Source organism: Daucus carota, chromosome 1, assembly GCF_001625215.2.
Source record: "Daucus carota subsp. sativus chromosome 1, DH1 v3.0, whole genome shotgun sequence".
Classification (NCBI taxonomy): Eukaryota; Viridiplantae; Streptophyta; class Magnoliopsida; order Apiales; family Apiaceae; genus Daucus; species Daucus carota.
In genome coordinates this window covers 23,373,563-23,386,383 of record NC_030381.2, presented here as the reverse complement: position 1 = coordinate 23,386,383, position 12,821 = coordinate 23,373,563, and the positions used below count along the sequence as shown (strand labels likewise).

General features: G+C 33.7%; 1 protein-coding gene across 1 annotated transcript; it reads left to right on the top strand.

Moving 5' to 3' along the window:
- Positions 1-6,171: 6,171 nt before the first annotated feature.
- LOC108205228 (ER membrane protein complex subunit 7 homolog) lies at positions 6,172-10,945 on the top strand. The gene is made up of 7 exons (XM_017375094.2): positions 6,172-6,359; positions 6,581-6,624; positions 8,613-8,721; positions 9,134-9,197; positions 9,304-9,420; positions 9,540-9,648; positions 10,562-10,945. The coding sequence occupies exons 1-7, from the start codon at positions 6,292-6,294 to the stop codon at positions 10,654-10,656; spliced, it is 606 nt and encodes a 201-aa protein (XP_017230583.1). The 5' UTR covers positions 6,172-6,291; the 3' UTR covers positions 10,657-10,945.
- Positions 10,946-12,821: the final 1,876 nt, after the last annotated feature.

Genomic DNA, 12,821 nt, shown 5'->3' with positions numbered 1-12,821 from the left:
TAATATTTGGGAGTTTGATGTTACTTGTTTTAATGGTCATAACATGGGGTTGGTGTTTTATACCAATATGTTACGTTCGGGTAAATTTAGAACTTGTACCTATTTATATGAATAATTAAAAATATAATATACATGTATAGTCTAAACGATGCTAATCTGATTCGATTTTATGTATATAGGTGCCCTGATTCAAGCAATTAGGCCTCCATTTTTCTTTGCAATAGTAGTGCAGCCATTTCATATATTGGAGAATTATCAGGAATGGTATCCTTAAGACTGTATCCTCATCTAATTCCCTTAATTTTACAAATTTGCATAAAGTTATATCTTGTAAGACCATATCCTGTTATAGGATATATCTTCATAGTACAAACCTGTTACTGAATGGTGGGGCAAATGAGAGGAAATCAGCATCTTTAGAGGTCCTCGTCATTTTAAAATTGAAATCCGAAAGCATGCTGATAAGAAGAGAACGATAATTCATGCTGCTTGGATACAACTACAGAATGATCATCAGCTTGCAGTTGGTGAAACATGCTGGTTCAAGTGGAAGGATGAGTCATATCATCGTTTCATTGTTGAAGTGGTGAAGACTTCTGTCTGAGGTTCAATGAAATTTTTCATATTCGTGCCTAAGTAGTGTCTTTTATGTTATCTGTGGAAGACTGAATGTGTGTTTTATAACCTTATCTTTTGAACTGTGATATGTTTGGTATCCTGCTAGACATTATGTAGTGCCTAAGTGCTTTATTTGACATTAATCAGAAATGAACTCATGTTATTACTTTTATGAGTAATGTTTTAATGCTAGTCAATGTTGTGTGATCTCACTTTTATTGAAAATAGTAAGATGCCACTTTGGTTTGCTATTGTTGTTATGAATATAGTAAGATGATTCCTTCATATTGTGTATTGTATTAATGAGATTTGTTGCTTTTGTTATGCAATTTGGATTGTAAATTATTATCTGTCTAGGTGAGAAGATTGTTTTTATAAAAATGTAGTACGTATAATAATTATACTTTTTAATTAAAATGTAACAAAGGATGATCTAATTCGGATAGATAAAAACTAATAAGATCATTCTAAGCCTTTCATAAGCTTCATCATAGTAATGACACAAACAATTTCACAAAACATGGTAAAGCATTGTTAAGCATATGTAATTGTTTCATAGGTTACATATCCGAATAACATTAGAGGTTTCGGTGTCTGAAAATAGATGCTGTAAACAAAAGTGTTGGAGAGGCATAACAAAAGTTCTTTATCCACCACATCAGTCCTGCAATATAGGTTATTCAAATCAATGAAAAGCCAAACTTTAGAAAGTATGCAAAAATATGATTTAAACTTACCATTGTTCGTTTCAGTTCTATGAAAATGTTCTTTTACTAGGGTTGGGAGATATCGTCTAAGTGAATACATGTCCTAGTTTGTTATAGAAATATAATGTTACTTATCTGTCATGACTATATAATATATTAAAGGCTTGAATATATGATAATACCTCCAAGCCTAAGGTTTCTGTTGTGACCAATGTTTCTTCCCGCTCTGACATCTCTTCTTCAGTGTTGAAGCCTTTCATTATATGAGTTTTTAGGAATTTAGAGCTCTTTTCTTCCACATTTTTTGTTGTTACCAACTATTTTAAACTGCACCGCATTCCTTCAATAGCTTTAATTTCTTTTAGCAATGAATCATCCTAATACAATGTGAATAGTGGTTAAAACACTTGGTTCCAGAATTTTGTGTTAATTTGTTTATAATGTATCAATTTGGAGATATGATAAATATAGGAAAGACCTCAGTTTCAACTTCTTCTACAAATTTGTGTATGAGATTCCGGATTTCATGATCCCTGAGAAATGTTTTGAGTTCTCCAGTTTGATCAGCCACCATAGTTGAAACATGAAACCTGCAATTTAGGATAGTTAATCGTATACGTAAATGTTTGGTGATTCACCTTATTCTTTTATAATATATGTATTTACCTTTTGAAAGGATATGGAACCAATCGCTAACATCCCACACAATATTGGAAATTATCTTTAAATAAGTTTGTCAGTAGCATGATGTGCATATTTGTCTTTTCCAATCTGTTTTTTCTTCAACACTTTTGATGTTGCCCTTACAAATGACCTCCTCCTGATCAATATAGTTGATATATTAGAAAGAAGTATAGTTAACACTTTATTTAAATTTAAAAAAAAAATTGACCTAATTGAATTCCTTGTCTAGAGTTAGGATCTCGTTAATGTTAAAAGCATTAACCTTCTTCTTCAATTTCCCCAGCTTGTTTGGGTACGACTAATGTTCCCTCGTTTTTGAATAATGCCAATAACATCTATACTATTGTGGCTGGTTAATAATGAAACTTATGTAAGTAACCCAAGCTTCCGAACATTGAAAGATGATTACCCGTGGGATATGTCAATTGTCCAGCCTTTTTTTTTAAGATCTGAGAAATCAAAAAAATCAAAGTTGTTGTTAGGGATGAAGATTTCAGTTTCTTGCAACTCTTTTACTTTTGTCTCAGTAGTGAAAACAATTTTTCTATCCATTTGTGCAACCTTGAACTTGTCCTTCTCTGTATAGTCCTTCACATTAATTCTAGATGAGATAAATCTTTACCTCTTCTACAAGCCTAGCCATTTTGTCAAAGAGAGCTGCTGGTATGAATGCATGCATCCTACAGTTCTGTGATAGACCATATTCAAGTTAATTATGCCTCTTAATTGAGGGCTTAAACTGTGCCTTCTAATTGAGGGCGTTAATTGTGCCTTACTTGAGGTTGTTAATTGTGCCTTACTTGAGGGCGTTAATTGTGCCTTAATTGAGGGCGTTAATATTTTATTAATTGTGCCTTAATTGAGAGCTTAATTGCCTCAATTATGAGTTATCATGATTGTGGGAATATTTTTATGAGCACATGCAATATACACGTGATTTTATAATAATTAATTATTGGATATATTATCTTTTATTTTTATAATATATATAATCTGTTATATATATAGACTTATGTTCTTCTTGTTTCCTTTATTTTATTTTCAGGATTCTTGGAAGAAGACGGGTTTTTCTTTTCGGACATTAAAGTTATATTGTCTAAATTTCCTCGGTCATCTTGCATAATATGCATTCTTGAATGAAAGAATTATCATGGTGAATTGCCGATTCATATTTGTTGAGATTTATTCTCATTATAAAAAAAAGCATGCAATCAAATCTCATGCAGTTGCATATCAGTTGGTGTATACATTTTTGAAAAGTGAGAGCAATAGGTTGTTAGTTGTATGTGGTTATCCGGATATTTGTAAATGGAGATTGTGGGCTACAAATAATATGTCCACAAAAGAAAGTTTTCAAATTAAAATCTTGAATAATAAGCATACATGTGTTAGGGACTACAATGCAGAAATTATTACTAGTAGCTGTCTAGCAACAGAGTATGCAAGAAATCTGAGGGACAATCATGCAATGAAGCTCAAGGAGATGCAAGCTGATGTGAAGGAAACATATGGTATCTCAGTCACATTAAACCAATATTTTAGGGCAAAACAAAAAGCAATGAGGGAGATTGAGAGGGATTTAGAGCATCACTATGCTATGTTATTCAGCTATGTTGAGGAAATACCACAAAAAAATCCTGGAAGTAGGGTGGTAATTGATGTTGCAAATCCAAAAGGTGCCATAAAGTTCAAAAGAATTTATGTGTGCTTTTGAGGGATCAAGAAGGGATGGAAAGAACACCATAGAAAAATTACATGATTAGATGGTTCTTGGTTGAAAGGGAAATGCATGGGGGAATTACTGTCAGCAATAGAGAGGGATGCAAATGATCAAATGTACCCAATATGTTGGGCTATGGCTGAGGGAGAGTCATATGAAAACTGGATTTGGTTCTTGAAATTGCTGGTGCTGGATTTAGGCCTTGATGATCCTCTTAGCCAAGAACAAGATGGACTATACTCTCAGATGAACAAAAGGTACGTTTAGATAGTATTGTATTTTGATTACAGTGTAGTTGGTTATGTATTGTGTTCTGATAATATTATGGTTACTATGTACAGGGTCTGATAAAGGCAGTTTAAGAGATTATGCCAGAGGCAGAACATAGAAATTGTTTTAGGCACATATATGCTAATTTCAAGAAGAAGCGAAATGGAGCTCAATAAAGGAAGTGGTTCTGGGTTGTAGTAAAGAGTAACATCAAGGGAGAATTTGGTAAGGCTGTGTCATCAATCAAAACCCTTTCTAAGAATGCACCATTTTTTAGTCGTTCATGCTAGGGACTATCACATGAGTGGCTAATGTCACATGTCCTTAATGTTTGGAGTAGAGCATTCTTCAATTCTGCTACAAAGTACACAAACACTGAAAATAATATATGTGAGATTTGTAATGGTTTTATTCTGAGTTCTAGGGATAAACTTCTTATTTTTTTTGCATGAAGATATTAGAAGGGATTTAATGGATAGGAGGGAAAGAAATTTGGCCATTGTTCTTGCTAATGATTCAGACCCTATCTACCCTAGGATTAGGAAAAATTGGAGGATAAAAAACAAGTGTATAGGTATTGGAATATAAAACACAGTGGGGAAGACATGTTTGAAGTTTTTATTAGTCCTACATGTGGGTATGTTGTTACCATGAGAGAATGGACACGCACTTGTAACATGTGGTGGATTAGTGGCATACCATGTGTGCATGGTATTAATGCTATATATTATGAAAATGGTAATACAAAAGATTTTGTGCATGAGTGCTATATGAAAAACACATATAATAAGATTTATAATGGTCACTTGCAACCAAGGCTCCAACACGTGACCTGAAAGTAGCATATAATCTGTGCTTCCACCTGTGGAGAAAAGATTGTGAAGCAGACCAAAGAAAGCTAGAAGAAATTAGGAGTTTGATGGAGATGGAAAAAGCAGTTCCAAACCAACTATACATACACTCAAAGTCAGCAAAAAAATCTACAAATTACATGTAATCACTGTGGAGTCCCTGGACACAAGAAAAAAACATGTAAAATCCCCTCAAAGTGGTGAACCCTCAACCGAAGAAGAAACCTATCAGGCCATGGGTGGAGAAGCCTATAATATTTGTTGCTCCAAAGAAAAAACAAGCAACAAAAGTTTACGAACATGGGAATTGGCTTATACACTGATCCAAGGACCGGAAAATTCTATTTGAATGTAAGTTTGTATGCCTTGTTTTTTTTGTCTTTAGTCTGCCTTTATTTGTATCTATATGTCTTGCATAGTTTTTAGACATGTAATGTATTCTTTCACATGTTTTTCTAAAAGGACTATTTGATACCAAGTGGAGAAACTAATGCCGGAGAAGCTCAATCTCAAAATTCGAATCCTGCCACTATTATTTTATTAGAAAATTGTCCTCTAGCTGAACAACCCAATTAATAGAATGTTTGATTTGTTGATTATCACCGGAAACGTTACCTTTTTACTTGAATGAAAAAATTTGTCCTAATGATAAGTTTTTGGTTTATATCTGAATAATTTGAAGAAAATTTCAATTTTATGTTTGAATGATTGAAAGGAATTTATGATTTTGATGTCCGAATGATTTGAAAAAATTTATGAATATTGTCTTATTAATTTTATATTATGAAATTTTAGTAATGCAACAGGAATATGCAATAGAATTTGTAGTATTGTAATTATGCTCTGACTCAGTTAGTTTGAATGAAAAAAATTGAATGGAATTTTTTTTGACAATCCTAACTAGTCTAATAAAATTACTCTTTCGTGCCACGTGGACTATCTTGATTTATCACATCAGTTGTCATTAACCAGGTTAGTCCATTAACTGTTTTTTTGCATGATTTTAAAAAAATTGTTAGTTAAACTTGTTAATGAAAAAAGTTGTCGGTTAATTAGCAAAATAGTGAAAAGATTAATTGATTTTTGGTAGCAAACTCTAATTTTATGAATTGTTAATATAAGTGATTTTAATAATCGGTTTTTAAAAAAATATAAACGAAGTGGACTTCCGATCCGAAGATTCATTATACAATGAATCCGAACATGAATCATGTTAAAAAAATCCAACTATAATTTTATCTGATAAAATTAAATGAATGAAGATATAAATCAAGACACTCCCGAGATAAGTCTCACATGTTTTGACAACAGTAGCCGGAAAGTTATAGGAAGACGGGGACAAGGGGCTTAAAAGTCATTCAGCCTATAATTTAATTAGATATACGAAACTCGGCTGGGTCTCCCATATCGAAAACAAAAAAGCAGAGCGTATCAATCTACAATGGAAGCCTGCCGGAGATTGATTCTACAACTCTGCATCCTCCTCTCTCTTCTCTCTTTATCCTTAGGGTACTTTTTGTAATTTTTAATTATCCGTTTGTTATTTAATTAACTATTACATGAATCCTCAAAGTAAGATCCAATTTCTATCATCGTAGTTGTGTGAAGTGATTGATGATGTCGGTTTATGGCTTGCTGATTTTGTTTTAGTTACAATAACTACATCTAATTGAATTGAACTTTAATATATGTTGGTGGATTCTGATTCGGTTTAGTTTTAATTTGTACAGGAAGAGTGAAAGCTATACGATTAATGGTAGAGTTAAGATTCCTGGTATGTTGCCTTCACTCCTTTGTGTATGCATAGATCGTATATGTATGTTTTCGTGTTCTTAGGGGTTATGGGTTTTTTCGTGTGGTGAATGCTTTGGTTTCTTTTGATTATAACTGAATTGTTCTTGGTGAGGAAATTGTGACGGCTGTGTACAGCTATTTAGTCCTCTTGTTAATTTTTTATAGGATCGGAGCTTATTCTAGAGGCTTTGTTTAAAGAAATTCGGCTTTGTATAGATTTGGATTAATATAAAATAAAATAAAATAAAGTTTTGTAGACTAGTACCTTTTGACTCGAATCGATTCTGTTTGTCATCTTGTTTTGATGGGCTGAGTTAGTTTTGCTTCTAGGATGGCAACTTAGGCTGCTTATAGTGCGGTGGTTAATTTTGTCGCTGTTCACAGTATGTTAATAAGGGCTAATGTGCTAAGAAAACGGAGATGATATAACATGACCTATTCATGCCGGAAAGATGGACCACTTGATTTTGAATATACTAATTGGTAGTCAGAGAGCCATACAGGAGGCTCTGGAATGACCTCATAAGTCTCTTGTTCCTTGTTGGGTCATGACAAGTCCGAGATTTTTTAGTGCACAAGAACTTTTGTCAAGGATATCTGCCATTTATATAATATCAGGCTATTAGCCAACTGGAATATTTCCCGGAGATGATAAAGAACCATTTCCCATTGTTATATTATGGTTTCTTCATTCTTGTAAATTCGTGTTCGCCCTAAGTAGTTAACGGGGTTAAATGGCGTTTTGGTCACTCAACTGACCGGAAACTTGCAATTGGGTCATCCAACTCAAAAAGCTGTCAGTCACATCATTATACTCTTAAAAATTTTCATTCAGGTCGGTGGCCGTTACACTCCGTTAAAAATTTGACGGAAAGCTGACTCAGCGTCGTGACTTGGCTTAAATAAATCCACCGTGGCATGTACAGTCAGCTGAAGTAGCATTTTGGTCACTCAACTGACTACAAACTTGCAAGCGGGTCATCAAACTCAAAAATCTTTCATTTAGGTCACTTATCATAATATCGGTTAAAAATTGAAAAAAGAAAGATTTAAAAGCTATCATGCAGCACCTTTTTTTCTCTCCTGAAAATACCGAAACTTATTAACAAATGAAACAAATAACACACATAAAATCAATAGCTTCACCCACAAAAACTTAATCTTTGTTTATCTGTTGTATATATCTTGAGGCCATTTTGGAAAAACTTCATACTTATAAATCTATTGTCATTTTATAATATCTTTGATGGTCTTTTCCACAATGACCAAAAGATATTATAAAATGACAATAGATTTATAAGTATGAAGTTTTTCCAAAATGGCCTTAAGATATATAAAACGATAAGAGATAAACAATGATTAAATTTTTGTGGGTGAAACTATTGATTTTATGTGTGTGTATTTGTTTCATTTGTTAATAAGTTTCGAAATTTTTAAGAGAGGAAATAAGGTGTTGCATGATAGCTTTTAATTCTTTCTTTTTTCAATTTTTAACGGATATTATGATAAGTGACCTAAATGAAAGTTTTTTGAGTTTGATGACCCGATTGCAAGTTTGTAGTCAGTTGAGTGACCAAAATGCTACTTCAGCTGACTGTACATGCCACGGTGGATTTATTTAAGCCAAGTCACGACGATTAGTCAGATTTCCGTAAAATTTTTAACGGAGTGTAACGGCCAGTGACCTGAATGAAAATTTTTAAGAGTATAGTGATGTGACTGACAGCTTTTTGAGTTGAATGACCCAATTGCAAGTTTACGGTCAGTTGAGTACCAAAACGCCATTTAACCCGTTAATGTTTCAATATACTTATAACATATTTGACCTTCCTCATTCTCTCCTCTAAGTGGATAAAAATTAATATTTCAGTATGCACCTTCATTGGCTTTCATTCTTGTAAAATTGAGTTTAGTTATGGTTTAGCATTAGATTGACATTTTCCTCTTCTGGATTTGGAATTTTCATAGGAGCTGCTGCAAAAGGATTTGGTCTGCCCGTAAAAGTATCAAATGCGAAAGTTATATTAAATGGTGGCCAACAAGTTACCTTTCTTAAGCCTGATGGATATTTTTCATTGTATCCTTCCATTTTGATATATGCAGCTTTACTGAACTCTTTATATAATTTGGCTGTCTGATTGCTTGTTCTTACTTCTTACTTCCTTCTGTTTTGGGGTTTGTAGTTAGTATATTAGAATGATTTGCATTTGAACTATCGGCTATATGTTTAAGGTATAGTGGTCACCCAATCTGAACCATGTAACTCATGATATTGTCTAAGTAAAAGCTTAACAAAGAAGAGTTCTAGCGGGGGCATATAATATCTCATATGGATTGAATTTGTGATGCAAGATTTACTGTATGATAGACTTTGAACTTTCTGCATGTCAAAGCCTTTCTTGTATGTAATATGTAAATTTTGGGGGCTGAATGACATTATGCCACCAGTCATGTTGATAATTTTCTTCATTTCCTTAATACTTGCATAGCCATAACGTACCAGCAGGGACTCATCTAATTGAAGTGGCTGCTGTTGGTTATTTCTTTTCTCCGGTAAGATTTCTATCGACGAGCATTGTCTTTTCTTACTGGATTTACAGCTACTTACATTATTGCATGTTAACCTTTTCATATTTCCGATCTTCCTCTAAATGTTCAGGTTCGTGTTGATGTAAGTGCCAGAAATCCTGGTAAAGTTCAGGCAGCGCTGACAGAGAACAGAAGGGGTTTAAGCGAGCTGGTATTAGAGCCTTTAAGAGAGGAGCAGTATTATGAGGTAGTTATTACTCTATTACAAGCCATTGTTTCGTGCCTTTTCCTTATCTTTGGTGTAATTTTGGTTGATTCTGGATCTTCAGTAACACTAATGATCTCCATGCTCTTATACCCTTGCAGATAAGGGAACCCTTCAATGTAATGTCTCTAGTTAAAAGTCCAATGGGTCTCATGGTTGGTTTCATGCTAATTGTGATGTTCCTGATGCCCAAACTTGTGGAGAACATGGGTACGATTTCTAATTTTTATCTTCGATGTTAACTTTTGTGCCTGACTTTGAGCAGCTTTAGATATTAACAATTAATCAGTTATACAATATAAACCTGCTTGCTTGGTATTTTGAAATGGGATTCCCATATTATCATATATGGTAAATTTGTGCATCCGTGCACCAGGGGCTCCAACCCCTGCACCCATATCCTCTTGCAGTTTTGCTTCTTTGGTCATAGTGCTTGTATATCTGAACATATCATATCAAATAACTTCCCTAATCTCCATGTTTACAAGAGTCTAGGATATATTTTAGAAAACATAACTTCTAGTTGCAGGTTGGAAGTTCTTAGTTGTAGGTTGGATGTTCTTCTTGTATCCAATAGTGAGAAAGTAACAAAGCTGATGTCAGGTGTTTTAGTATGTTAAAATTCTATTAGTAGAGGATTTTCTAATGAGCAAGGTGCGTGCTGAAACGTTACTAGTAGCATTTATCACCTGTTATAGAGTGAACATATTAATTTGAGTTTCCTCTGACATAAGTATGCCAGAATCAGGATTTAAAAGACTGGTTTGGCACCATATTCTAAAAGTAAGGTCTGAAGCCTAAAATACTAGTGAACGTCGACCACATTCTTACTTGACTTCTGGTTTACTTTTTTATTAGTCACATCTAACTTTTACTTAGGTGGTGTATATGTGACGACTATCGGAATTATTATGTTTTCATTCTTTTCTGTGAATTTGATCAGGAAAATTTCTCGTTAATTGCCAAGTGCTAACTGATTAGGTTGTTCATAGACATCTTTAATATATATTAAATATATCTCTTGAGCTGTGATTCACACAGGGTACATTTAAATTGGCTGATGGCAGTACAAATTATTGAAATAAAATATGTCTTCATTTTGAATTCAATTTTGTACCAACAGATCCTGAAGAAATAAAACGTGCTCAAGAGGAGATGAGGAGCCAAGGAGTTCCCTCTATTGCTAACTTATTGCCTGGAGCTGCAAGGAACAATTAAACTCTAGAAATGACAGCATAAAAGCCTTTCATTCTGCTCACTTGTTTACAGGGAAAAATTGAAACAATTTTCGGAAATGATTTGCATCTTGATTTAAACATTTGGATATGGGATCATGAGATTTGTTGTATAAGGAGGTTAGATATACAAATTAATAGAATTGGAGAAAGTAGTGAACTATTTTATTAAGTTGTTAAGATTTTGCTAGACATAACTATGTTTATTAAAGGAATTTTGCCACTGCTGCATTAGAGTTATGCATCTTTTTATATAACTTTCTGTTTGCATAGTTGGCTTGCAGTTTTTGCATTTTACTTTCAAGGCCATAAGTATTTTCTTTTTTCTCTTATGTTAGAGCATCTCTAACGATGCTCTTAATCTATTTTTTTAGAAAATAATATGATATATGACTCGTAACAAATTTATACATTAAATATTGAGACAATTTCTATCCTACTCTTTATACATGCTATTTGTTCATATTATTTGGTTATTTGAGAGAAAAGTCGGAGAGAAAAGGAGAGATAAGCGAACAAAAATAGAAGATAGTGAATATTATATCTAATGATAATAAGTTAAGACTTAAGAGTATCTAGATGTTCTTTAAAAAGTGAATAGTGTGGAAGCTATTGAATCTTTAAAGAACAACTAGTAACTCATTTAGAAACTCATTTCTCGATATGGATTTAAGTATCATCCTCAGTCAACTCTATGGATTTTCTGGAGCTCAGTCAACTCTATGGATTTTCTGGAGCAGTAGCTGAGCTGAAAGGTTCAATTAGGCTTTCCATTACTCTTGGTAAAGGCCCATTTCTATCATACAAGTTGTTGACTAGTTAGTTGTGAATTAATACTTCTGCTTCACTATCATTGGCCGCCCATTCAAGAAAATGAGAGCGGGCGGTGACCTCCATCTATCACTTGGCCATGAAATCCCCAATCTCGGAGGAATAGGTTGTGTCAAGGGATGCCAAGATGAGTCTCGGGATTGTTACAACAAGGCTCTTCAGATAGCAAAATGGGAGGAACCCAAACTGGGGTACCCGATAACATGGAAGTGGACAAGAATGCGGAAGGAATGAGCATAGGCTTCACTTGCAACATGAACAGGATTGAGGAGTTCCTCGAAGGATACTTTGACAATTTGGAAATTCAAGTGCAGCCTTTAGTACGGGCCCGTCTCAACCGATCATGGTTCTCGTAGAAGGTATCGTTGCAGAGGCCAGTGTTGACGAGAAAAATCTAATCTTGTAGACCTTCCCAACAAGATCACGAGGAAGGTCACCATTATCATTGAAAAACTAGGGTAATAAGCAAAAAAATCAGTGAACTCATGGCTAACTTGCAGTTGGGTCAATGAACTCAAAAAGCTTCCAAACTTTAACTTGCAGTCAACTATTGGAACTAATAAAAAGTTGCATTTAGGTAACTGTCGTTGGCACGGCCGTTGAGTATCAGTTGACTTCAACCAAATTCCGAATCCGTTAAAAATATAAAAATCCAATAAAAGTGTAAAAAAATAGAAAAACGTTGAAAAAACATTATAAAAATTCATTTTTTTTGAAATCTAAAAGTTTCCGAAGCGAGGTCATTTTTTTAAAATATAAAAATAAAAATAACTTTAAAAAAATCTGATTTTTTTTAAAAATATTTCAGTATTTTTTAAAAAAATTCATTTTTCGAAACTCTATTTTTTCCCATGCCCAAAGAGCTTAGAGCAAGTCCAAGAGTGTCCTAGTTCAAACCCCAAATATAATATAAAATATCATGTCCTAGTAATTTAGGACATGTTTTATTAACTTGAAGTCCAACAATGTGCCTTATTCTCACAATATGTCTAATATTTTATTATTAAAGACTCTCTTTTATCATTAAAGCGTAATATAAAAGTAGAGAGAGAAAGAGAGTGTTGATTAATATTTATATAGAATAGGGCAAGGAGAGATGTGCCCCAAGAATAGGGCTTGAGGAGGTTGTCCTACTGATATAAGGCATCACTAGTACATTGTTGGATCAAGTTTTTTCATAAATTGGCCTAAATTATAACTTAGGACATGATATGGGGCATCTCTTGGACTTGCTCTTGTTACCTTATTGCTCCTCGCTAGACACTTTGTTTCCTGAATGAATAATATTGCAGGCCTTATACTATCTACCAACTGATC

What these genes read in the sequence shown, in the direction of transcription:
- LOC108205228 (XM_017375094.2), top strand. Translation starts at nt 6,292, where the DNA reads ATGGAAGCCTGCCGGAGATTGATTCTACAACTCTGCATCCTCCTCTCT. An exon ending in CTTCTCTCTTTATCCTTAGG is followed by an intron (nt 6,360 to 6,580) that starts GTACTTTTTGTA and finishes TAATTTGTACAG; the next exon opens with GAAGAGTGAAAGCTATACGA. An exon ending in TGGTAGAGTTAAGATTCCTG is followed by an intron (nt 6,625 to 8,612) that starts GTATGTTGCCTT and finishes GAATTTTCATAG; the next exon opens with GAGCTGCTGCAAAAGGATTT.